General features: G+C 43.8%; 1 protein-coding gene and 1 long non-coding RNA gene across 7 annotated transcripts in view; both read left to right on the plus strand.

Moving 5' to 3' along the window:
- The window catches only part of PDE10A (phosphodiesterase 10A), a 599,454-nt gene that overhangs the window by 410,339 nt on the left and 161,281 nt on the right, over nt 1-27,834 (plus strand). For all 6 annotated transcript variants that reach the window (XM_019412750.2, XM_019412748.2, XM_053904295.1 and 3 more), the window contains one exon: nt 12,479-12,607. In XM_019412750.2, the coding sequence (XP_019268295.1) occupies nt 12,479-12,607 (129 nt within the window). The remainder of the gene's footprint in view (nt 1-12,478; nt 12,608-27,834) is intronic.
- Nucleotides 19,371-24,691, plus strand: LOC128777613 (uncharacterized). The gene is made up of 2 exons (XR_008422820.1): nt 19,371-20,098; nt 20,175-24,691. It is a non-coding gene; the product is annotated as an uncharacterized LOC128777613 (long non-coding RNA).

Consider the following 27,834-nt stretch of genomic DNA (forward strand, 5'->3'; position numbering starts at 1 on the left):
TCGTCATTGTTGTATTCTCTCAGCATTCCGTGAGGCTCGGCACGGTCTTTTGTGGGTCAACGTGATTTTTAGGATTGTTTTCCTTTTTCTGGGGAAAATAATAAGGCCTCTGTTCTTACTTTCCTACCTGTTTTTCCTCCTTGGTTGAAAACAGTGACATCATTGGCTGTGGGGCTTGACAAAATCCAGAGAAGCATCTAATCTACGTGTTTTGTTATAACTTTGGAGTCATGTCAGTGATACTGAAAACCATTGACATCTGGCACGTGATAACCTTTATTTATGGCATGGAAAGGATTTTGCCTTTTTCATTAAAGAAGCCCAAAGAAGAAATTACCTTTAGAGCCCATTATCCCTTCCCTTTTTTGATAAAGGGGTAGAAGAAACTGCTTTATAAAGCCTTATATTCATAAGCTAATGCGTAGTAGCACTTTGTGGGGAAACGCATGGATATAAAGGGTTCCGTGTTGCACTATTCACAAGGATATATTTCCTGACCTGGTGTTACAGTCTAGGTGGACTGGGGGATGTCACAATTAGAAAGCATATTCAAAACATAAAGACATTCTAATTTTTCAGAAAACCCTGTAGACCGTAAACTGTTTGGATGGAAAAAGAAACAGGAAACAGTGCTAGAGAAAGAGAGACTCTCATCTGGTCTCAAGGAAGATTGGGAACTTGAGTAGGAGCAGTGGGCTGCCAGGAGGAGGGGTCTTTTCCTTGGACCCTTGGACACAGGCCTGGACGCACCTTGCGGGACGTGATCTTGCAGGACTCGGCACGGCTTCGAGCACACACATCTGCACTTCTGGGAGGTCACATCAAGACAAAGAATGACTCGCTGGTTAATTCATTTAATGACCGTGGTCCTGTGCCGGGCGCTCCCGAGACGGTTTTTGTAACTTTCGTAACTTGCGAGGGTGACTCCGGGACGCAGCGTGAGGTCGTACTCACGGTTAAGATTTCTTACGGCAAAAGGGCAGACGATGCAACATCGGCAAGGGGAAGGTGCACGAGGCCACGACCCGGGAGACCTGGCCTGTGCGGCCAGCAGTCTTCTCTCAGGGACGTCACGGGGAGCTCGGATTCCTCAGCAACAATTGTGACAACACATGTAAAGTGCCGTCTACCAGGAGGACTCAACAGAGACTTGGGACTCCGTGTTTTTCCTGGGGCTGGTCGCATAGGCACCCTCCCCCTGGCACTGTCCACACCTGCGGACTCCTGGAAGGAGAACGGGTGTTGGGCATCAACTGTGCTGTCCACACCGGCATCCCGGGCACGGGGGCCCTCGGTGCTGCTCCAGAGCCGCGTTCTCGGGGCCCGCCGGTGGCCTCTAGGACGGGAGCGGTCTCGGGCCCCCCGTGTTGTCTTTTCCGCACAGAGCTCGGGACCGTGCTGCGTGGACAGCGGTGGACGGTCAGGGTCCGGGGGCCATGCCGCGTAGCTGACGTTGGAACATCAGTCCCTGCCCTCGTGGAGCTGGTTGTCTCCTTGGAGAGGCTGCAGCTTTATAAGCTCACGCTAACCGAAAGGAGGGTTCCAGCGTGGGCCGAGGCCTCGGAGTGTCAGAGCGACTAGAGGGAGGGCTCATGGAGCAGGGCAGTGGGCGCAGAAGGGGTGCCTAGTGAGAGGTCTCCGGGAAGGTGCCTTTAGACTGGCTGGGTGCCCCTAGCCAGGCAGAGAGCACGGCAGGGAAGGGGCCGCACCTGTAAGGAAAGAAGGGAGCGTGGGCGACAGCAGAGGCTCAGATTAGACCAATTTTCAGGGCTAGCCCATGACTCGGGCCGTTTCTGCTCCCAGAATTTCTTCCCACCCTCTTATCAAAGCCTCAGATTGAGCAGTCAGGTGTTTCAATTTATAAATTGAGTTAAAACGTGTGACATAATTGCACATTGGGGGGTGACACTAGTCGGTGGTGATCCTGTTAAAATATATTAAGATCAGCCAGGAGAGAACGGAAGACACGGGGCAATTGTGCTTTAAGAGGTGAGTTTTCAGGACGCCCCGGGGTGGGGCTCAGCCACTTTCGGGTCTGACTTCGGCTCCGGTCGTGATCTCACGGTTCCTGAGTTCAGGCCCCGCGTCCGGCACTGTGCTGATGTGCGGAGCCCGCTTGTCATCCTCTGTCTCCCTCTCTCTCTCTCCCCTCCCCTGCTCACTCGCTCATTTCCCTCAGAAACAAATACACATTAAAAAAGAAAAAGCGCGTTTTTAGGCTTGTTATCTTTGTTCCCACCTCCATTATTGGCCCCGTGGCCAGTAGAAAACGGATCCAACTACTTGTCTGTGTTCATTTTCCGCTTTTATAGTGCGAGGGTGACGACCCGTTTACAGGCACACCTCGTTTTATTGTGCCTCACAAAGAATGCGTTTGTTTGTTTGTTGTACGAGTTGAAGGTTTGTGGCGACGCCGCATCCGCCACGTTTCCCGTTTTTCCGACGGCGCTTGCTCGCTTCGTGTCCCTGTGGCACGTTTTGGCAATTCTTGGCCTACCTCACCCTTTCTCGTTATTATCGTGTTTGTTACGGTGATCAGGATGTTACCGTTGTAACTGTTTCGGGGGCCCCATGGAGGGCGCCCGGGTGCAGTGGCCCACTTACTCGATAACTGCGCTTTCCGACTCCTTCACGGACCAGCTGTTCCCTGTGTGCCCCTCTCTGGGGGCCTCGCGAGCCCCTGAAACACGGCAGGATCGAAATGAGGCCAGGTACCCCACACCCTACGGTGGAGCCCCACGTCCTTCACATCAGAAGGCAGAGACGGTGACGCTTCCTGAGGAAGGCGTGTCGAAAGCTGACAAGGGCCAACAGCTGGGCCTTTCGCATCCACCAGGGAGCCACGTTGTGAAATCAAAAGAAAGGTTCTTGGACGAAACTAAGTGCTGCTCCAGTGAACGTGCAAATGATACGCGAGCGAAGCAGCCTTATTGCTGAAATGGAGAAAGTTCTCGTAGCCTGGATAGATGGAGTGAGCCCTGTTTCCCCTAAGCCGAGACCGGCCCAGAGCGAGGCCTTAATTCTCTGGACTTTGCTGAAGGCCGAGAGAGGTGAGGAAGCTGCAGGAGGAGGGTCTGACGCCGGAAGGGCCGGTCCACGAGGCATCAGCAGACAAGCCGCCTCCGTGACATCAGAGGTCCAGGTGAGGCGGCAAATCATCCCAAAGATGGAGCGGAGATGATTGACGAAGGTGGCTACGCTAAGTGTAGATTTTCAATGTAGACAAAAGTGCCTTCTGTTGGAGGCAGATGCCATCGTGGACTGTTGTAGCTGAAAGAAGTCAGTGCCCGGCTTCAGGCCGATGCCCGTTTACTGTTCCAGAAATCATAGTGTTGCATTTCCGTTGAGCCTGATGCTCAAGAAGGTCAGGAAAGAGTTTTGTGTTTTTTTTTTTAAGTTTATTTATTTATTGTGAAAGAGACAGAGTGCAAGGGGTGGGGGGAGGGGCAGAGACAAGGAGGCTCTCACGTGGGCTCTGTGCAGAGCCCGACCCGGGGCCTCAAACTCGGGCAAGTGTGAGCTCCTGACCTGAGCTGAAATCAAGAGTCGGATGCTTAACTGACGGAGCCACCCAGGCGTCTCAGGAAAGAATCCTTACGACATTTCAGGGTGCAGTTTAGGGGGACGCCTGGGTGGCTCAGTTGGCTGAGCGTCCGACTTCGGCTCAGGTCATGATCTCACGGTCTGTGAGTTCGAGCCCCGCATCGGGCCCTGTGCTGACAGCTCAGAGCCTGGAGCCCGCTTCGGATTCTGTGTCTCCCTCTCTCTCTGTGCCCCTCCTCTGCTCGTGCCCTGTTTCTCTGTCTCTCAAAAACAAATGAACGTTAAAGAAAGAAAGAAAGAAAGAAAGAAAGAAAGAAAGAAAGAAAGAAAGAAAGAAAGAAAGAGAAAGAAAGACACTTCCTAAGGCTGTAGCTGCCGTAGATAGTGATTCCTCTGATGGATGTGGGCAAAGTAAACTAAAAACCCTGTGGAAAGGATTCACCATTCTAGATGCCATGAAGAGTATTCATAGTTCATGAGAAGAGATCAGAATACCAGTCTGATACTGGTATTTAATGGAGTTTGGAAGAAGTCGATCCAACCCTCATAGAGGACTTGGAGGGGTTCAAGACTTCAGTGGAGGCAGTAACTGCAGATATGGTGGAAATAGCAAGAAAACTAGGATTAGAAGCACAGCCTAAAGATGGGACTAAATGGCTGGAGTGTCATGATGAAACTTGAACGGGTGAGGAGTTACTTCTTATGGATGAACAAAGAAAGTGGTTTCTTGAGATGGACCCTACGCCTGGTGAAGATGCTGTGAAGGCTGTTGAAACAACAACAGAGGATTTCGAATATGCTATAAACTTAGTTGATAAAGCAGTGGCAGGTTTGAGAGGATTGACTCAAATGTTTTTTTTTGTTGTTGTTGTTGTTGTTTTTTACATTTATTTATTTATTTATTTATTTTTGAGAGACCGGGAGAGACAGCGTGAGCAGGGGAGGGGCAGAGAGAGAGGGAGGCACAGAATCCGAAGCAGGCTCCAGGCTCCGAGCTGTCAGCACAGAGCCCGACGCGGGGCTCGAACTCACGGACCGTGAGATCATGACCTGAGCCAAAGTCGGACGCCTAACCGACTGAGCCACCCACGCGCCCCAGGATTGACTCAAATTTTGAAAGAAGTTCTGTGGGTAGAATGCTATTAAACAGAATCGCGTGCTGCAGAAAAATCATCTGTGAAAGGAAGAGTTCAAGTTCATTGTTATCTTATTTTACATTTGAAATGGACACCAGCGCCCTAGCCTTCAGCGTGCACCGCTCTGATCGGCCAGTGTCCGCCACTGATCGGTCACCAGCCGTCGAGGTTGAGATACTTGCTTTGTTGTGGCGGTCCGGAACCAAGCCTCGGTCTCTCCAACTTAGGCCTGTAACTACAGCTGAAGAAACAGATCAGATGTTTTCAAATCTGTGATTTCGTACTAATGCTATTTTTGTTAGTTGCTCACCTACAAGAGATTGCTACTGAACCAATTCCCTGTGAAAATTGTAAACAAAGGGGAACAAATTAAGCCTTTACCCAGTCTTGTTTATTCGAACTAAATAGTTAACAAGGTGACGTTTCTCTTTGTGATATTTCAGTTAATAAATGAAGAACGTATTCCAGAATTAGGAAACCACCGTTTTCAAGCCCTAACCAATTAGGAACTCTTGGATCATAGATGCTGCTGATGTCGCAGACAAGAGAGACAGCCAGATGGTATAAGCCTTTTGACAGAAGAGCACAATACCACTTTGAAACTTGCCTCCCCCCCCCCGCACCCCTCCCCCCCAAATTGAACCTCAGTTTGTCTCTAGATCTAACTTCAGTTTTCAGGAAATGCAAAGAGCAGATAAACATGCTAAACAGCACCATAGGGACACAGTGAGATGAACACAGACTGTAGAAAAGCATAGAACAAAAGATGTGTTTTCTACAATAATAAATTATAATGGGGACAACAAAATAGATGGGATAAGAGAGACCTCGGGAAAATACCACAGAACTCCAACTGTAGCATATAGACCTTACCTGGGTCTGGATTCATTTAAGCTACTTAAAACAAACAGTGAAAAATAGGAACTTCAACATCGGGATGTCGGTGGTATTAAAAATAATGGCTAATATCTCCGTGCGTGTGATGATAACATTCGTGGTTAGAATAGTTGTTGTTTTTCAGAGATAGACGTTGACATCTATGAACGTATTGAAATGATGCATGAGATTGTTTCAAAATTATATGAGAAGAGAGTGGGTGGGGGCACAGATGGAAAATATTGGCTACGAGTTGATTATTGTTGAAGCTGGGTGTTGAGGACATGAGAGCCCATTATGTGTTTTCGTGTGGTTGTGTGTGTGTGTGTGTGTGTGTGAGTGTGTGCACGGGCGCACACGCGCACACACACAGATACGGGGTCTCCATTGGAAAAAACTGAACTTGTAGGTTGCAGACAGCAGTAACCAAAAGGGTGGTATGATGAGAGGCTCTGAGATCTCTGATGAGATGAGAAAGATTTTCTGATGAGATTTCTGCTGAGATGAAGGAAAGTAGTCTTGGTACTGGGTTTACAAAAAGATGAAGAATGAATGGGGCTGATCTTAGCATTTCGTCCCTGATACTCTGCATTACCACTGACGGAAACACGGCGAAGCTAATCCTTTTCGTTATCACCCTGTGGTCCCCTAATAAAATACCGAAGTAGGAGGAATCCTGTGGCTTCTACCTGTGTGTCTGTTTCTTGAGAAGAGTTACTCGGCACCGAAAGGAAGCTGTTCCTTATCTGTTCCTCAGGTTGTTGGCTCAGTTACCACCGGCCACAGAATCGATTGTCTTTACAAATCTCCTTATCAGTCTTTGTTTTGCTCTTTGTTGCCTGCCTTCAGGTTCAGTGCTCCAGCTCACCGTTCCATGACCCACTCTGCTGTTTTCGCGTTGGTTTTATTTAGGTTGCAATCCTTTATGGCGTCTTCGGTGGGCGGTATGGAAATAATGAAATTCATCCAGCGGTCTCTAACTCCGTGTGCACGTTCAGTGTGTCAGGGTCTTTGTGCTTCCCCTTCTGTCTGCACCCTTGCCCCAACCTCTGCCCCTCAGCACCCCTGCCGGAGAATCCCAAGCAGGCTCCACGCTGTCGGACTTGGGGCCCCGTCTTACAAACGTGGTCGTGACCCGGGCTGAAATCAAGCTTTGCTTGCTTAACCCACCGAGCCACCCAGGCGCTCCGTGAAGTATTTTTTATGTACATTGTTTCAAAATTGCATGTTACTTGTAATCTGTGTGATTCCTCGTGTGGAGTTTTGGTGGCAAATTTGTAATCGTTGGATGCTACTGTGTGCTAAGGACCGCCCTGGGCTAACCTTATGGCTTTCACTGGGTTTATTGGCAAAAAACAAAAGCAAACGAATAAAAAACAATAGCTTTTTTTTTTTTTTTTTTGACATAAGCGGAACGTACAGGCCATGGGAAGCTATGGAAACATTAAACCAAAGTCAGAAACCAAACAAAACATCCATACATGTACCACTTTCCAAGAGTGGAGAGTTGTTATTTCAGTGTCTTACTCTGGGTTGGTCCTGTGTTGGCCCGAAGGTTCTTTGCAAAATTGGATGTTAATAGCAAGTAAAGGTGGATAAAATGTTAGAAAAAAAGTGAGGGAGGTTGCTTTTGATGGCTAAGGGCCTTGAGTATACATTAAATGCTACGATAAAAATGGAAGTTTAGGGGTGCCTGGCTGGCTCAGTTGGAGTGTGAAACTCTTGATCTCAGGGTGTGGGTTTGAGCCCCACGGAGGGTGTAGAGATTACCTAAAAGTAAAATATTGTAAAAAATGGAAGTTGTAGAAAATCTGGAGTTTTAATGTTAGAGAAATGAAACGTTACAAGCCTGTGATTAGAGCCTCTAGACAAATGTAAACATTGGCTTCATACAGGTAAAAAAACAGCATTTTTGGTACCGTTCTTGAATGGACCGGGCAAAAATGGTGTCTATGAATTAATTATGTTATTGAGTCGTTGTAATGACCCATGAGGTAGATTCTGTTATTATTCCCATTCCCATTTGAATCTCATTCCCGTGCAAATAGGAAGCCAGGCTGAGAGGTGAGGCGCTTTGCCCGGGTCAGCAGGTGAGAAAAGGAAGCTAACTTGTGCCCGTACTTTTGATCGCCAGGCCATAATGCCTCCCGCTACCATGGTGCCCCTCTTGCTGAAGGAGGTAGTTATTTTCATGAGATGTGATTGGTAATTTGGGAAGAAAATTGTACTCCGATTTTTTGAGACCTTTGAGAGGTAAAGCCGGGTGATACTCTTTGGAATTCTAAATGGCATTTCCAGCCAAAATGGTGTGTGTGTGACCTGTCATTCCTTCTCCGTAATTGAATACAGGATTTGATGAACTTTTTTAGCCTAGATGTTTACTTAGACGTCGTAACTCATTTACGACTCAACTGATCTTTAAAATTTTAGTTTTGAGTAATTTATACAAAAGAAGGGTCAAGGAGTGGGGAGTTATCCTCTGCCTCCTGAAGGGCAGAGTGTCTACGTAGATTGTTTGGATTCTTCTGAGTGGGCTATTTGTTCTTCTCTGTGTATTTATTCAGGCATTTATTTATATCAGCATGGACTCTGGGGCCGTCTTAGTCCATTCAGGCTGCTATGATACCACAGACTGGGTGGCGTCTAGACAACAGAAATTTATTGCCTACAGTTCTGAGGCTGGAAGTCTCAGGTCATGGCACCTGCTTGGTGGGTGAGGGCCTGCTTTCAGGTCACGGGCTTCGTGTGTCTGCACGCGGTGGAAAGAGTCCAGGGGTCTCTGGAGCCTCTTAGGAAGCGAGAATCCCGTTCATGAGGTCCCACCCTCATGGCTGAGGCATTTCGCAGAGGCCCCACCCACTAACGCCATCACCTTTGGCAATTAGGGTTTTAACACAGGAGTTTGGAAGTTGGCACACAAACATTCAGACTCTAGGAAGGGTTATTATTTCACTCTTTGGATTATAATCCAGGGCTTTATTTTGCTACTCAAATGGCTCCCTGTTTTAATAATTGGGAACTCTTTCAATCAGCTTTTGTATCCTTGACATACCCCATCGTTTTGTGTATACTCCCTTACTTTACGGCTCGTCTTACGTATTTTGTGTACTGCTCCTAGACTCGGCCATTTCTCCAAGGAGCTGCGGTTCCTTTTATTGGGGAGTGGTATTAGAAGCAAAGATCTGGGTGCTACGTGAACGTGTGGGTACTGGCTTATTGTTGCCTCTAGGCCCTCACAGCTAACCTAACAAGCAAATGGATGTATGTCTACTGACCTGAGTGTATATAGAGCATACCTACCAGTATTTGAATGTGTAACCATCTCTGCCTGAGTTCATTTAAATAGGAGTCCATACTGATGTGTCGAATTCTAATCCGTTATCCCATAGATCATTCTAGACTCCTCCTCTTGCTTACTCTACCGCTGAGAAGCCTCATTCCCACCATGCACTTATTTAATTGTTCAGTTCCGGGATAAACGACTCGTGGGGTGAGAATTGTTAAATTCTACCCACATGGCATAACTCGATCAACTCGAGTACCTGGACCCCGTGGAATTTCCTTTGGTTTTAGTCTTACAGACTCCGCTCATTGCTGAAGTTACTTAGCTCAGCACCTGATCCCCCCTCCTCCCTTGCTGAGGTTGTTTCATACATTTGTAATGCATTTAGATTCTTTGGCCGTATGCTGCCTCCCATTAGACAGCCTGACTTTTCCAAATGTTTTCTTAAAATTTTACTACACCTGTGAGTTCTGACGAATGCGCCCTCCCTCACCATCAGAGTGTCATGTGGGGTAGTTTTCTCACCCGCAGAGATGCCCTGTGCGTCTTTCTCCCTTCCCTACAGCCCTGGCAGCCGTGGGTCTCTCTCTTCTCAACGGCTGTAGTTTGGCCTTTTCCACAGCGTCGTATGATTAGAATTACACAACACGCAGCCTTTGCGCACTAGTCCTTTGCACTTAGCAATACGCGTCGAGGCCTAATCCATGTTTTTTCGTGGCTCATTGGCACGTTTTCTCTTTCGCTGAATAATATCTCATTGTGCGGAGGCGCCACTGCCCTGCTGCGAGACCGTTTCGGCACCTTGCGTTTGGGATGGCGGTGAATAAAGCTGCTGTCCGCGTTCACATGCAGGTTTTGTGGGGACGTCAGTGTCCAGGTCAGCCGGCTAAGCACCTGGTAGTGTGGGTGCCAGGTCACACGCTAAGCTCGTATCTGGCTTTATAAGGAGCTGCCAGTCTTCCAAAGTCATTCCCATTTTGCATTCTCACCAGCAGCGAACGAGGAATGTTAGTGCCCCGTACCCTTGCCAAAAATGATAGTCTGTTTTGCCAACGTTAGCCATTCTCACAGGTGTATATAGTGGGATCTCACTTTTAACCTCACTTCACGAAGGACAGATGGGCATCTTTTCATGTGCTTATTTATCGTATCGGTATCTTTTCCGATGAAATGTCTGTTCAGATCCTCGACTCCGTTTTAATTGGGTTGCCTGTTTTCTTCTTGTCGAGTTGTAAGTGTTCTTTGTATATTTTAGACACAAGCCCTTTAATGTGATACACAAGATAGCAAACAGGATGGGTATCGTAGTGCAGTAAGATGAACGGAGACCACAAGGAGAATGAGTCAGTGCCGACTTTTCTATTTCCGGCCTGGGTCTCTGGGACGCTGGGGAGCACTGGTAGCAGAAAAGAGGAGAGCTGAGAGTTGAAACCACTTTGGGAAGAAGGGGATGGAGGTGACTCAGTTTTAAGTCCAGATGGAAGAATGTCCGGGGACCGGAGATCAAAAATACATTAGGATTCCTGCTTCACATTTTGCTGTCATCGTCCTAGATGAGCGAGGAGAAAGCGGAAGTAAGGAGCAGATAGGAAGTTGGGACAAGAACAGTCACAAAAGTGATGAAGTTTTAGGAAGGAAGCAAGTGTCAGACATGAACCGCCGTGAAGGACCGAAGGACACCGTTGAAGAGAGTGTGAAATTTGCATTGTGTGTCTTCTTGGAGGTCAAGTCAGCCGTCCGTTCACTTCAACGTCCTGTGCCTTTTGTACCTGGGGACTGTGATTTATTCTGTCAGGAGAGCCCCCTCTCACTTTATTGAGTCTTATCTTCAGCACCTGGTAGAACTTCTCAAACTGAATTTTACACCACGGGGGCTCTTTTGCCCCCTGGCCAGACAGGGTCCGAGTTTTCTTTTGTCTAATACAACTGTGTAATTATACATCCGTAGCTATCCGTCTGTCTGTAGCGTAAATTGACTGTTTTAGTAGTGAATTCATTGAAGAAATTATTTGCCTTCTCGACTATACCATTCTCTCGAAGCATCGAAGCATCGTAGGGGTTGTGACTTTAGTCCCCAGCAGAATTAATTAACACATGTTAATTCTGTGGCTGGTCTGATGTCGGGAACAGGCAGCTTATTCCCTGGAGTCATAAGGATATGCTTCCTTTTCTTCTTTTGGTCACCGAAAGTACAATTTTCTATTTCCTTTTTTATCTGACTGTCCCTAAGGATGGTAATTTATTGAGTAATTCACAGAGGGGACACGGTAGTGAAAAATAATTGCCGTCACAGATTTACAATTATTGATAGCCTGTCTGTGATTTGGAGTTGGTTGATGAATGGCGTACCGGCACGAAGCACCAGTCTCACAACACACGATTTTGTATGTTCAACGTGAAAATTTGCAAAAGCACTTTGCCTGAAAATCCCGTGTGTATAGTCAACAGTTGTTGTTATCAGACCGAAAATTGATTTCACTGACACTGACCACATAACATGGGATAGCAGGGAACGGTTGTTGATCATCCTGAGCTGATTGTTGTTAATACCATCGGATGTCGTGCCCCTGAGAGAAAGGATACTTTGTGCTGCGAACAACGAAAGATGTGTATTTGTGCCGCGAACACCTTTTTAGCACCTCAACCGTACCAGCATTATATTCTCCTGTTCACTTCCCCTCCTAGAGCCTCACTCACCTTGAGTGTTGGAAGCAGTGGTTACTATTTCCAGAAAGATCTGAGTGCTTGGTAAGGCTTCCCTGCACAGCACGGGAGCACAGTGCCGGCCCAAGTACACACTGAAAGGTGCTGTTGGAAAGCAGCTGTGTAATGTGATGTAACGTCTGTAGCTTAAAAAAATTGTTTTTAATGTTTATTTATTTTTGAGAGAGAGAGAGAGAGAGAGAGACAGAGCACGAGCAAGGGAGGGGCAGAGAGAGGGAGACACAGAACCCGAAGCAGGCTCCAGGCTCCGAGCTGTCAGCACAGAGCCCAGCGCGGGGCTCGAACTCAGGAACTGTGAGATCATGACCTGAGCTGAATTCAGACGCTTACCCGACTGAGCTGCCCAGGCGCCCCATGTCTGTAGTTTCAAGTTGCTGAAGTTTTAACTTTTGCCATTTTTACTGTTTTTTTTTTTTTATACTGGCAAAATATACATAACCTAAAACTTGCCATTTTGAACATTTCAAATGTATAATTCATCGGCATTAGTTATACTCCCCGTGTGTACTGTGACCATGACCTCTGTCGACTTCTACAACTTTGCCTTCCCTGGAAACCGATTAAGTAGCAAATTCCCCATCCTCCCCTCCCTCAGTCCCTGGTAACTCCTAATCTGCTTTGTCTCTGCGAATTTGCCTGTTCTAGGTAGTTCATAGAAGTGGAAACAGAGGATATCTCTCCTTTGTGTTTGGGTTTTTTTATTTACCCTACTGTGTTCGGGGTTTCCCCTGTGTTGTAACATGTATCAGGACTTAAATCCTCTTTGCGGATGAATAATATTCCATGTATGTGTACACATCTTTATGTTCTTTTTATGTAGCAGGTCAATCTTAGCATAACGGGCCATTTTTCTATATGTTTGATGCTCACAGAGGTGTCATCCAGGTTAATGTTAGTCTTTTTAATTCTTTCACAGGTCTGACAGATGAAAAAGTGAAGGCGTATCTTTCCCTTCATCCCCAGGTGTTGGATGAGTTTGTATCTGAAAGTGTTAGTGCTGAGACCGTAGAAAAATGGCTCAAGAGGAAAAACAACAAACCAGAAGGTAAGATCTCATTCGGATCGAGCGGGGATTGTTTTCTAGTTTACGGCGACAAAAACAAACGAACAAAACCGAGTGTTTAGTACATGCTAGAAAGTATAAAGTAGACAGAATTAGCATTTTTCACTCTGTAAAAGTTTTACTGTGTTTCAAAAGATAAAAGAAGTTAGAATGAGAGGAAATAAATCCACTGAAGTAAGATCGTTGGCTACAAAAGCTTGGCAAAGGACTTGTGAAAATTTATTTGGATATGACATGTTGAAAATGCAGAAGGTAATATTAGCCTTGATTTTGTTCAGCAATTATTATTAGTGATTATACAAATATTCTTTATATTTCAAAAACGTATTTGTATTACTGCATTTTGCAAAGAGAAATCATTAAATAATTTTCATGTGGACACAGTAGGAAGAGAACTCCTGACTTTGCATTAGACATTTTGTTCACACTCATGAACTTAAGATGCTGTTATATTTATGACAAAAGAAATGTGGACTCAAAAGGGATGGGAAGTGAAATAAATTTCCTCCCAAGTTGAACACGTGTTAATATATTGGATTTGAATACTGTAGCATAGTTTTAAATGAATTTATGTTTGGCCAAATAAGACTTCGTGTTTCCCAGAATGTTCTTCTTATAGTGGAAATTTATATTACATATGATTTCGACTCTATGAAGAACTTTTATGTTAGAAAGAAATATATGCTATTTTTCTGGAAATTTATTTAGTGTAACAGAATGCCATAATTAAAGCTTATAAATGATCACTATTAAGATGTTATGTTGTTAGATCTGTGCCCCTCGTAGGCTCCTTGGGCTGAGTTTCCTCTAATTTTCAAAGTTTCTGTAATTTTCTTACAGAGTTTTTATAACAAACCTTTACAAAAGAGAGCTTTTGACATTGAAACACAAATTAGATTTTAAAGTACATGTACGTGAGTCTGTGTATGTGTGTGTGGATTGAGAGGGAGAGAGAAATAGAAATAAATTGCAGAAACAAATGTAGCATTTTTTTTTTTTTTCAAAACAATCACAGCTTTTAATAGAACAAAGCTTGATGTGGCATATTCAGCTATAACATACCTCAGACGTTTGGAAGCAGTCTGAGATGTTTGACGCTTTGAACGTATGACTGAGTTGTGCTTAAGGCACCTCATATAAAGATGCAGATTTCATCAACTTGCTATATAATGATGGATAATAATATAGTGCCAGAATAAGGGATGTTTACGAGATGGGAAATTGAGTATAGGGCTCAGAAGATGACAAATTTTGCGTCGCGTCTTAGTGTTACAGTGATGTTGTTAAACGACCCTTAGATTTTTATAACTATTTGGATGTGCCATTCCGTGTCTTTCAAATCTGTTTTCTGTACTAGTCAATCCAATACTACTTTAAACTGTTGAGTACATCCACTCAAGAGGTAAATGATTATTGAGAATAGCAGAGTGGAGCTGAAGCAGTGCTCCCTTGTACCTGAAGGCAAAATTGTCCTTACACAGAGGCCATCTCGCTTGGTGGCCCCCGGAGGGCTCAGGACCACTGCTGGGATCAGGAACCAAGAGAAGCTGAATGCGTGTGACCTGGGGCTTCCCTCTAGCGGTGGGGCCCCTGCAGACAGGCTGCGCGCAGCTTAGGGTGGAGACACTGCAAAGGAACCTTTAATGGTACGCCTGCCGGTGGGCGGGCGGCTGGGCCCCTGCACCCCTTCCAACAGGGAGAACCATCTCGGGACTCAGGACGCAGCCCCTGCAGCCCCTGGCAACCAGGTTTAGCGCTAGCCCTGTGGGCGTGGCTTGAGGACAGCCCCGCCCACTTTTGCCGAACTACTGAAAGCCAGTTCCGGGTCCTTGTGTCTTGTGTGTGATTCTGGATTAAGGCTGAAGCCTGTGTCTCTTCTCCATCGCGCCCTCACTCTTTTTAAAATTTTGTGTTCTCCTCAACGAGGCCTTCTTCTCCTTCCAAGGGGCTTCGTGGGAAATGCTCGGAGGAAGGACATTTTTGTGGAGAGGGCTTTTGGGGGGGGGGGGGGGGTATTTCTGTTTCCACGCCAGACCCGGGAACAGAAAGCGTGAGAGACAGAAGTTCTGGGAGAATATTCTTGAAAGTCGGGCCTGTCCGGATTGTTTCCCTTTGTGTCAGTTTAGTGAGAGAAAGCGGACGCAGGGAAACCGTGCTTTATGCACAAGGACTCGGTAAACGCTCACGTAGCTTATTTTTCAACCACGGATAAGCCGGCCTCGTGTGGAAATGGTCTACACCACGGGGAGGTCACGTGAAGGTGTACGGCACTCCGTTCCGAGAAAGGCCATCTGGGAAATTTCAGATTTAAGCGAATGAGTGAATAACAGATGACGTTTGCTTCTCCCCCGTCCGGCTGGCACGCTGCTTGCAAGCGGTTTTGTCGTCATGACGTCACGATGACGTCACGCTGTCCAAACTGCTGGCGTTCCTTCGTGCACGTGCTGTTCTCTCGAGCGCCTTGCTCGTGCGGTGCTCAGAGAAGCTGAAGACGGAGTGGGGGGCCGATTGCCCCGCGGCGGTGCTCCCCGTGCACCGGGTCTGCGTGACCAGGGCGGCTGTAGCGTCCGGGGGTTTTGCGGGTGTTGACCGTCCACGTCTGCCGGCAGCGAGCGAGGCTTACGTGGCCGCCTTCCCTTGCTGGGGATCGAGGGTGATCCCCGGGCGGTACCGGTGAGCCCTTGGGGGGCACTGGCCGCGGGAGTCGCAGTTACTTGTGTATCCCTCGCCGGCAGCACCCCCGATGCAGCGGGGAGGGGCGCTCTAAACGTTTTGAATGAACGAACAAAGGAGGGTTGGCTTCTCAACCTCCAAGTGGCCACCAGTTGTCAGTATTGTGCCCGGAAGCAGAACCACTTTCATGCTCTTCCTGTCTCCCCCTGCTCGCTGGAAAGCTTCCAGAGGGAAGGGATTCTATACTGTGATTGGTAAATCCCGCCCGGTGCGTTGTCTTTTCGTGTAGGTAGCAAACTCTGTGTAAAGCGCTATTGAGATTCTAGATGGTTAGGTTTCCGGGGAGTTGGTGCTCAGACCAGTCGAAGAGAGTCGTAAGTTTCTGCCTCCTTCCGGTTAGTCTGACCGAGGCTGGACACAGTCCAGGCCCGGGGGGCTCTGAGCCAGATGGTCTGCAGAGGGGTCCGCCCCACAGCCAATCGCTCTGCTTTGTGTTGGCAGAGAAGGGGGTTGGGGAAAGCCGAACCCCCCAGTGTCTTCAGAGATTGACATTTTCAGAGTCTGTACTGTTACTGTTCTCAGTTTGATTTCCCTGCTTTCATAACATTTGCATTTTAAATGCGCAGAGTTCTATCTGTACTTGTGAGGCAAATTGCCTTTTGGAGGTGGACCTCGGATCCAAAATCCCAAACAGTTGGTTTTCAAGCGATGCCGGGAATTGGCGGTAGGGGTTCTTTCTTTTAAAACTTTAGGTTCTCATTTAGAGAGTGCATAAATATTCCCTGAAAGTATCGGGGACTGTACCCGTAACTCACAGCCATACTTTGATTTGGGAAAACTTTCAGGAAGAAAACAAAGTTACCTAGGTCATGAATTGGGTTGTTTTACTAAATTTTGTACTTCATGTTAATTTTTACGCACGGGAAATTTGACAGGCCCAGCCGGTACTCATCAAGACTCCGATTACTAAACTATTTAACGTCTCCACAAGTATCAAGGCAGAACTATCAAAGTGATAAATCAACATTAGGATACGATGAAGATCCTACCCTTTGCATTTCCGGTGGGAAGGTTCCAAGACGGAACACAGTTTGACGTCCCTAATGCCATTTCAGTATTTCAGTTATGCTCGGGAAGAATCCTGAATTCTTGGACTCTCAGCGATGTCCCCTTTTGGCTTCTAATGTAAAAAGCTTAGTTCTACGTTAGTAAAAACGTACGTACAGTCAGTATGACTGTATTTGGCATCTCCTGGTATTAGAATAATATTTAAAATACATGGGCTTTGTTTAAAACCCCCCAAACGTAACTGTGATATTCATATTCTAAAGGGAAGCTTTTTGGTATTCAAGAGGGCGATTGATTGAACCCAAGTCATTTAAGAATCATGAGTAGCAGTGTCTTTTATGTCCAAGAATTTGTTACTACTGTGTTTATATGTCTGAAATATTAAATAGCAGACCATCTCCCCGTCAGGGTACCCGTACATGTCCAATAATTAATAATGAAAACATTGGTGCTGTCAGCTGCCTTAAATATTTTCAACAAATACATGAATGGCTTCCTTTTTTTTTTACTCAGAGGATGGAGTTACTCCATATTTTTCACCTCTCCATGATTCTAGAGATGGAACAATTTTCATTCAAATAAAACTACTAAATACTTCTTACCTAGAATTAGTGAGATTTCCATCCTGTCCCCTAAACCCACTATATGCAGCCTGGAATGCAGATTCAGGAGCATTAGTCCTGCTTAGCGTGTAACAGATGGTTTCTGTGCTAGTGTTTATAATGTCGTGGGATATTAAATTAATGGGGCATGAATTAGTTTGCCAAGGCATGCAATGTTGGAAGGTTTTAGTAAGTAGGACACTAATAAATTATGTGTTAACTATTAGTCCATATCATGAGTCAGGAAAAACCCACATCATTGAAATGGTTCACTTGGAACTTCATTTAGTGCACTTTCTTCTCCTTGAAATTGCTTTGTGTCGATTATGGAAGTTACGTCTTCACGTAGAAATTTCATATCTCAGTCTTTTTATTTTCTTTTTTGGAATGGAAACAAAATGTGTTGAATGCCTTGATTTGCATTATAAATAATCATAAGTTCACAATCTGGTTACTAAAAGGGGGATAAAGTTCATTTGCAAAGAGTTACTTGATGTATCCCATTAATTCTGTTAATTGTTCATCTTAGTGCAAAGGTGTATCTTTAATATATTCTTTTTGAGAGTGTTTGGGCTCTGTAGCAATCTAATCAAGTTGATTGGGATTTTGATAATTTTAAAGATGAATTCAGGTCATCACCATTGTTAGTGATTATGAAACTAGTTCCAATAATTTTAGTAGCTTTGTTACAAGCCAGATTGATTTCGGAAGCAGTTTTTGCAGTATCTGTAAAGTTCCTACCACCGGCAGCCATTATTTGTACATTCGACATCATTACTGCATTTCCCCGGCAGAAATTTTGTTTAGAAGTGATTCTAATGAACGAGAATGTTATGAGATAGCGGATTTTTGAAAGTACTTTATTTTCATCGGTGTTTCTTTGAGTAAAAATCGTATTTTCTGATGGTCCATGTAATAGAAAAGGATGTTGAATTAAAATCATCGCATCTGCTTAACAGAATGTATTTCAACATTTAAGTTGATGTTTTACTTACCACAGGTTTTTAAAACTCAAATGAAAACTGGTGAGAGATGAGTGGTATAACCATTTCTCATTTTTTGAATCTACTTTTTTTTTTTTTTAATTTTTTTTTTCAACGTTTTTTATTTATTTTTGGGACAGAGAGAGACAGAGCATGAACGGGGGAGGGGCAGAGAGAGAGGGAGACACAGAATCGGAAACAGGCTCCAGGCTCCGAGCCATCGGCCCAGAGCCCGATGCGGGGCTCGAACTCACGGACCGCGAGATCGCGACCTGGCTGAAGTCGGACGCTTAACCGACTGCGCCACCCAGGCGCCCCTTGAATCTACTTTTTAAAAGCTGCCCGAACGTTTCACAGTGATCTAGATTATTTGATTGAAGATTGAATAATAATTTCTAGTTGAGTGGCCAAGTTGTAGCTGGAATGTGAGCAGATACTACTCATTTCCCTAGCCAGTGATTCAGTATGCCGATTAGCACGTATTTCTTGAGGGGCTCTTGGGTGGCTCAGTCGGTTAAGAGTCTGCCTCTTGATTTCGTCTCAGGTCATGATCTTGGTTAGAGCCTGCTTGGGATTCTGTCTCTTCCTTTCCCTCTGCCCCTCTCTCATGCTTGTGTTCTCTTTCTCTCGAATGAATGAATGAATGAATGAATGAATGAATGAATGAATGAAATCCTGAGTACCTACTATGGGAACGTAATTAGAGAACAAGGGCTAAAAACTTGCTCCCTCGAAGGTCACTTTCTGATAGGAGAACACAGATAATAAACACGTAATCAGAGAATAAGATCGTTTCAGGATTTGTTGGTGTGGATGTTGGAAAACATGTAGCCCAATGTCTAGCAAACAGAAATGTTTACTAGGAGTAAATTTGCTCGAGATTTTAAGATGCACATCATTTGCTTTTAGGCAGTCAGGTGGGGCCTGTGGATTAAGCAGATGCATCTATTTGCCGTGTCCCGGGGTCCTGGTGAGTCACAGGAGCCATGTTCCTTGCGTGTACCGTCCTTGAGGGACGCGTAATCTTCTGGCGTGGAAAGAAGGTACTGTGAGAGTACAGCAACCGAGGCTGTGTAATCCAGTGTTGAGTGGTGCAGTGTGGGTTTTCAGGACCATGCTGGGAGAACCGAGGCCACTAAGAGGTGTGCAGATTGAGAAGGCTCTTTGTGGGCATTGGTTCTTCATCGAGGCCACCGATTCTCTGGTGGGATTCCCACATCACCGTGGACATCCTTCGGGAACTAGTTAAAAATGCCATAGGCCTCATCTCACTCAAACCCCCTGGAGTCAGAAACTCCTGCAGTGGGACCTAAAATCTGTGTTTTGATAAGCCCCCTCAGGTAATTCTAGTGCAAGTTTAACATTTGAGAGCCCCCGTCCTGGGCACGGAAGGGCCTGTGCTGGAGCGAACGCGGTGCTGGTGTTGGCTGGTAGGATCCAAGGCAGGGCTGTGGGGCTTGCGGTGGTTTGCTTCTGGGATAGCCTGGGAGGGAGGGTTCGAATATTTTTCGTATTTTAAGAGTGGGGAGAAGGTAGTGTTAAATGTTTTGCCTTTCTGCTCTCATTTTAACTGGTTATTCATGTTCCGCATTGACTGTAATAGGAAAAGTGGGACAAAAAAACCCTAAAATAGGTGTTTTAATTGGTAGCTTCACTGAAGTATGGTGAGTTGCAGAACAGGATATAGTGCCATCTTTTACAAGGAAATAATCATATATATAATTGTGTAGACGAAGAGCTAGTGAACTATGTCGTTGTGGTTGTTTCTGGATTTGGGGGATTTATCAGTTTATATTCTTGTATATGTTGCTTTTTTAATAAAAAAGAAATAGAGTAAACCTCAAAAGGAACTTCTAGAGTTTCTCGTATGGAAGGTTTTTCCCCAGGTTTCAGTCATTCTAATTCAGTTTACGCCAATTATCCTCTGCTTGTTTGATTACTTTTCCATCGCAAGGTATAATAAACAATGTATATTTCCCAGTCCCTTACTGGCTTTTTCCTGCATTTTGCTTCTCCCTCATTAATATGTTATCATTGGTCATTAAGACTGTTACATAGGAAGTTGGTGGGGTCTAGAAAAACACACAGCTCAATTTCTGTCCCAGGGTCATCATTTTTGGTTTAAAATTCATTCATTTTCATGCTCTGTCTCTCTCTGTCCCAAAAATAAATAAACGTTGAAAAAAAAATTAAAAAAAAAAAATTCATTCATTTTACCAAAAGTCACCAACTATCTACTGCGTGTTTTGCATTTGCTAAGCACTGGACATGAATTCAGTTGTAATGGAACTTAGTGTTTCTACAGGGGGCACAAAATGAAAAGTTTACAATTTATTCTCTTAGTGACTTTCAAATATACCATACGGCAATGTTAACTATAGTCATCACGTTGTACGTTACATCCTTATAATTTGAAGTTTGTAACTTTTGACCGGTTTCACCCCATCCCTCCATCCTAAGTAAATTATATAACGTGCTAAGGTTGAAAGCTTTTTCTCTAAGATCAGGAACAAGACAAAGCTGTCTGCTCTTGACACTTCTATTCAATGTGGTACCAGAAGTCCTAGCCTGAGGAGTTAGGCAAGAAAAAGAAGTAAAATGTATCCGATTGGAAAGGAAGAAGTAAAATGTCTCTATTTGCAGATGGCAGGATTTTATATATAGAAGGTCCTGAAGACCTCCACCAAAAAATTATTATTAGGTCTTATCAATGAATTCAATTAAGTTGCAGGACACAAAATTAATATAGAAAAATCAGTGCTGTTTCTATACACAAACAACAAATTATCTAAAAAAGAAAGTGATGTCATTTATAGTAATATCAAAAATAATAAAACACTTAGGAATACATTTGCTCCAGGAGGTGAAAGCTCTGGTCTGAAAATTACAAGACAACTGATGAAAGAAATTGAAGAAGGCACAAGTAAATGGAGATTATCCTGTATGTGTAAGTTGGAAGAATTAATACTGTTAAAATGTCAATACTACCAAAAGCCATCTGTAGATTCAGCGCAGTTCCTATCAAGATTCCAATGGCATGTCTTCACAGAAGTAGAAGAAACAAACCTAAAATTTATATGAAACTACGAAAGACTGAATAGCCAAAGCATTCCTGAGAAGGAAGAATGAAGCAGGAGGAATTACACTTTCTGATTTCAGGATATATTAAGCAAAACAGTATGATACTGGCATAAAAAAAAAATAGGCCAGTGGAACAGAATAAAGCTCAGAAATGAATAAGTATATGAGGTCAACTAATATTTCACAGTAGAGTCAGTTATACTCAATGGAGAAAGGACAGTCTGTTCGTTAAATGGTGCTGGGAAAATCGGACATTCACATGGGAAGAAATGAAACTTGACCTCTGTCTTACACCATTCATGCCAATTAACTCAAAATAGGTCAGAGATTTAAATGTAAGACCTGAAACCATAAAACTTCTAGAAAACATAGGAAAAAAGCTCCTTGACATGGGTCTTGGCAATAATATTTGGACAGGACACCTAAAGCACAGCAACAAAAGCAAACATAAATAAGTGGGACTACATCAAACTAAAAAGCCTTTGCACATCAAAAGGAAAACTCACCAGTGAAAAGACAACCTATGAATGGTAAAACCATCTGTGTGATAAGAGGTTAATATCCAGAATATATAAGGAACTCATGTAAGTCAACAGCAAAAGAAAAAACAAAAACAAAAACAAAACATGAAACAAATAATCCAATTAAAACTGGGCGAGGGACCCAAGTAGACATTTTTCCAAAGAATATATAGGAATGGCCAACAGGTACATGAAAAGATGTTCAACATCACCAACTAGGGAAATGGAAATCAAAACAACAGTAAGGTATCAGCTCTTGCTAGAATGGCTGGCATCAAAAAAGAGAAGAGACAGGTCCAAAATCTTTGGGATGCAACAAAAGTGGTTCTAAGAGGGAAGTTTATAGCAGTACAGGCCTACCTCAAGAAGCAAGAAAAATATCAGATAATCAATCTACCCTCACACCTAAAGGAGCTAGAAAGGGAACTAACAAACCCCCAAACCAGTAGAAGGAAGGAAATAATAGAGATTAGAGCAGAAATATACAAAATCGAAATTTAAAAAAAAACAAAAAAAAAAACTCACAATAGAACAGATCAGTGAAATCAGGAGCTGGTTCTTTGAAAAGATCAACAAGATTGATAAACCTTTAGCCAGACTCATCAAAGAAAAGAGAGAGAGAGGGCTCAAAAAGCAAAATCAGAAATGGAAGAGGAAAAATAACTGACCCCACAGACATATAAAGGATTATAAGAGAATATTATAAAAAATTATATGCCAGCAAATTGGAAAACATAGAAAAAAATGGATAAATTTCTAGAAACATACAACCTTCCAAACTTGAACTAGGAAGAAATAGAAAATTTGAGCAGAATGGGGCGACTGGGTGGCCCAGTCGGTTAACATCCGACTCTTGATATCAGCTCAGGTCATGATCTCATGGTTCGTGAGTTTGAGCCTCTGTTTGGGATTCTCTCTTTCCCTCACTCTCTGCCCCTCCCCTGTGCTTGCTCTCACTCTCTCTTTCTCCATAAAATACTTAAATAAAAATTTCGAGCAGACCAATTTCCAGCGATAAAATGTAATCTCTAATAAAAAAAAAAAAAACAAAACTCCCAAGGAAGAAAAGTTCAGGACCAGATGGTGAATTCTACCAGACATTTAAAGAAGAGTTAATACCTGTTCTTCTCAAACTATTCCAAAAAATGGAAGAGGAGGGAAAATTTCCAAATTCATTTGACGAGGCCTACGTTAATTACCCTGATACCAAAGGCAGATAGAGACATGACAGAAGAGAACTAAAGGCCAAATCTCTGATGAGCATAAATGCAAAACTCAAAAATCCTCAACAAAATATTAGCAAACCAAATCCAACAATACATTAAAAAAAAATCATTTGCCACAATCAAGTGGGATGCAATAGAATCAGTCATTGTCCTGCATCACATCGGTAAGAGAACGGACAAAAAAACCATGGGGACATTTCAGTAGATGCAGAAGAAGCATTTGACAAAGTACAACATCCATTCGTGATAAAAGCTCTCAAGAAGGTAGGTTTAGAGGGAACACACCTCAACATGATAAAGGTCATATATAAAAAACTCACAGCTACCCTTCTACTCAGGGGTGAAAAACTGTTTCCTCTAAGGTCAGGACCAAGACAAAGATGGACTCTCACCATTTTATCCAGCCTCATACTTGAAGTCCTAGTCAGAGAAGAAGAAGGAATACAAGGCATCCAAATTAGCAAGGAAGAAGTAAAACTTTTCCCATTTACAGATACCGTGAAAGACTCCACGGAAGATCTGCTCGAGCTGATCAAGGAATTCAGTAAAGTTGCAGGATACAGAATCAACGTGCAGAAATCTGTTCATTTTGACACACAAATATTGAAGCGGCAGAAAAAGAAATCAGGAAAGAAATCCTATTTACAATTGTTTTAAGAATCGTTTTAAGAATCCTACAATTGTAGGATTAACAATCTACAATTGTTTTAAGAATCCTAGACACCTAGGAATAAACCTAACCAAGGAGGTGAGAGACCTATCCTCTGATAAAACACTGATGAAAGAAATTGATGAACACACAAAGAAATGGAAAGACATTCCATGCTCATGGATTAGAAGAACAAATATTGTTAAGATGTCTATCCCACCCAAAGCCATCTACAGATCTAATCATCCCTGTCAAAATACTAACAGCGTTTTTCACAAAACTAGAACAACAACAAAAAACATCCTAAAATTCATATGGAACCACACACACACCAAAAAAACAAAAAAAACAAACCCAAATTGCTAAATCAATCTTGAAAAAGGAAAGCAGAGCTGGAGGCATCACTGATCCAGACATCAAGTTGTATTACAAAGCTGTAGTAATCTAAACAGTATGGCACTAGCACAGAAATAGACCTACAGATCCATAGAACAGAACAGAGCCCCGAAATGAACCCACAACTATATGGTCAGTTACTCTTTGATAATGTAGGGAAGAATATCCAGTGAGAAACAGACAGTCTCTTCAACAAAGGGCGTTGGGACAACTGGACGGCTACGTGCAAAAGAAATAAACGGGACCACTTTCTTATGCGTACACAAAGAATAAAGTAAAAATGGATTGAAGACTTAAATGTGAGGCCCGAAGCTGTAAAAATCCTGTAAGAGAGCACAGGCAGTAAGGTCTGACATAGGCTGTGGCAACGGTTTTCTAGGTAAGTCCCCTGAGGCAGGGGAAATGAAAGCGAAATTAAACTACTGGCATTACGTCAAAATAAAATTTCTGCAGAGCAAAGGGAACAGTCAGCAAAACTAAAAGGCAACCTATTTGAATGGGAGAAGATACTGCAAATGACATATCCAATAAGGTGTGTATATCCAAAATATATAACATGCACAGCTCAACACCCTCAAAACAAATAATCAATTAAAGGCAGAAGACATGAATAGACGTTTTTCTAAAGAAGACATCCAGATGGCCAACAGATACATGAAAAGATGCTCCATCCCTCATGATCAGGGAAATAGAAATTTAAAAAAAACAATAAGATGTCACCTCACACCTATCAGAATGGCTAAAACCGACGACACGAGAGACAGCAAATGTTGGCAAGGATGTGAAGAAAAAGGAACCCTCCTGCACTAGCTTTGGGAATGCAAACCGGTACAGCCCTTGTGGGAAACGGTTTGGAGGTTACTCAAATTAAAAATAGAGCAACTGTACAATCCAGTAATCACACTGCTGGGTATTTACCCGAGGAATCCAAAAACAGAGTCCACTATGGAAGTGAACCAAATGTCCATTGATAGGTGAATGGATAAAGGAGTGTGTGTGTACAATGGGATTTTATTCAGCCGTAAAGAAGGATGAAATCTTGCCATTTACGGTGATAAGGATGCACTTGAAGAGTGTAATCCTAAGTGAAGTAAGCCATTTAGTAGAAGACGAATGCCATATGCTCTCACTCCTTTGTGGCCTGTGAGAAACACAGGGAAGAAAAGAGAAAACAACTCTGGAGAACGAGCTGACGCTTACGGGAAGGGAGGTGGGTGGAGGGATGGGTGAACTAGGCGATGGGGATTAAAGAGCACACTTAGGACAAGCCGTGAGTAACACACACAATTGTCGACTCACTACATGGTACACCTGAAACGAATACAATACAGCATGTTCGCTGCACTAAAGACTTAATGAAATTTACAACGATGACATAAATGCTGGTGAGGATGGAGAGGAAAGGGGGCCCTCACGCGTCACTGGTGGAATGTCAATGGGTACCGCCTCTGTGGAAAACAGTCTGGAGGGTCCTAAAAGATTAAAAATAGAACCACCCTACGAACCAGCAGTTCCACTGCTGAGAATATGTCTGAAGGAAGCGAACGCACCAGTGTAGAAGAACTATCTTTGTCCTTATGTTCACTGCAGCCTTATTTACAGTAGCCAAGAGATGGGTACAATTGAAGTGTCCACCAACGGATGAAAGAATAAAAAAGTGGTGGTCTCTGTGCACAATGGAGTATCACTCGGCTGTGACAAGGGAAGAAGTCCTACCGCTTGGAGCTGCATGGATCAACTCTGAGGACATTGTGCTGCGTAAAGTCCGTCAGACAGAGCTAAATACTGTATGGTCTTAACTTTTATGTGGGATTAAAAAAAAACACTAAAAGGGATCAGATTTGTGTTTACCGGAGTTTGGGGTGGTTTGAGGGGGGACTGGAGGAAGGTGGTCCAAAGCGCAAACGTCCAATTATAAATACGTGCCAGGGACGTAAGGTGCACAACGTGATGACTGTAGCTAACACCGAGGTATGATGCAGAAGAAAGGTGTTATGAGAGTGGGTCCTAAAAGTTCTTCTCACAAGGAAGAGGACACTTTTTGTGTCTGTATGGATGATAGATGTTAACTGAACTCACTGTAATCATCATTTCCTGATCAATGAAGTCAGATAATTACTCTGTACACCCTAACTTCTACAGTGTGTGGTAGGTCGATCATATTGCCATAAGACTGGACAAAATTTAGGGAGAAAGTGCTTAAAAAGGAAGGTTGGCGTATAATGAGTTAATGCAACGAGCTCTTACTGTGTTGCAGCTAGGACAGGGTTCTGTGGGACAGTAGAGTGCGAGGTCTGCAGGATGAGCTTGCTGGTTGGAAGAGAGGGAGCATGAGTGGGGAGCACTGCCCGGGGCCGGGGGGAGAGCCCTGTGCAGCATCACGAAGGAGCTGGACACAGACGTGAGCAGAGACCAGTTGTGCAGGACCTTTGAGGTTGTGTTTAAAGGCTTTGGAGTTTATCTGAAGGGCAACACGAGGTTATGTAAAGGATTGAAGGAGATTTGATAAGATAGATTTTGAACGGATTTTTACCCTCTATAGTGCCTTGTTCAGTATGAAAAAAGTCAGTGCAGCGAAGTTTCAATCTCCGGCCAGTTGTTCCCACCCACGCGCTGGTCACGTCAGTATCAGTAACTTACAGATCTTGTAATGCCGTTGCTCAATCTTTTGAAACGGAAGCAAAAACTGTGCATGCCTATGTTTGTGAAACATCAGGGAGTAAAGTTCTGCCGCAAACTTTTTGTTGAACCCGTACAACTTTGACATTTTCAAGCGGAGTAAACGAACGCTCCCTTTGGTTTTGGCACAGGTTGAAACCTAAATGGAAAAAAGCCGAATGTATTTGGAGGAAAGTGCACATGGTGTGGAGCAGATTCGGGAGGAGGGAAAGCCCTCCTCTCTCCAATCTGTGTAAATCGTGAAACGTTATTAAGAATGACTCATAAAGCCCAGAACACTGTGCAGAGACACAACAAAATAAGGACAGTTCTCACACTTCCAAAACAGTGGAGCAGGAAGTGATAAAAATGATGAAAGGAATGCTTTGTCTTTGACTAATTGTAAACACCAAACGCTTGCAATCAATAAGGAGCCATTAATTCTCGGGCTGTTTGAGGAGTTGATCTCAGGCTAAGGGTTTTAAAATTTGAATCTCCTTAGGTCAATCGTAGTCAAAACTACTTATTTTGGAATTTATGTGATGTTTTCCACTTAAAGATTTAAAACACTTGTAAACAACCATATTTTCATAATTACATATGCATGAGAATTATTTGAGATGGACTTAATACTACTTCTCACTCACAGCCTTAAAATATTCTTTTAGGGGCGCCTGAGTGGCTCAGTGGGTTAAGCATCTGACTTCAGCTCAGGTCATGATCTCGCGGTTCCTGGGTTCGAGCCCCGCGTGGGGCTCTGTGCTGACAGCTCGGAGCCTGGAGCCTGCTTCGTATTCTGTGTCTCCCTCTCTTTCTGCCCCTCCCCTGCTTGTGCTGTGTCTCTCTCTCCCTCTCAGAGATAAATAAACGTGAAAAAAATTAAAATATTCTTCTAAATGTCAGTGGAAGCACTTAGATTTAAGTTTGGTTCTTGATTATCCTCATACTGTAGTGCCTATTCAGTGTTTTGTACATCATTTTGTGGTGGGGCTCAGAAAATTAAGTTCTAGAATAAGTCCTATTAGAACTGTCTTTATAAATTTTTTATATGAAATTCTAAAATTTAAGGTGGAATGTGTTAAACACTGGTAATTTCTAAGATATGTAACTTCAGTTCTTTTTTGTGTGTGATGCTCTAAAGAGGAAGTTAGAGAAGTGGCTTTGGATGCAAAATATTTTTTCTTTTTAAAAAATTTTTTTGTTTATTTTGGAGAGAGAGAGACAGAGAGGGACAGAGTGAGAGTGGGGGAGGGGCAGAAAGGGAGAGGCAGACACAGAATCTGAGATGGGCTCCAGGCTCTGAGCTGTCAGCACAGAGCCCGACGCGGGGCTCAAACCCACGGACCGCGAGA

The sequence above is a fragment of the Panthera pardus genome, unplaced genomic scaffold (assembly GCF_024362965.1).
Source record: "Panthera pardus isolate Hobbes unplaced genomic scaffold, ASM2436296v1 HiC_scaffold_17, whole genome shotgun sequence".
NCBI lineage: Eukaryota > Metazoa > Chordata > Mammalia > Carnivora > Felidae > Panthera > Panthera pardus.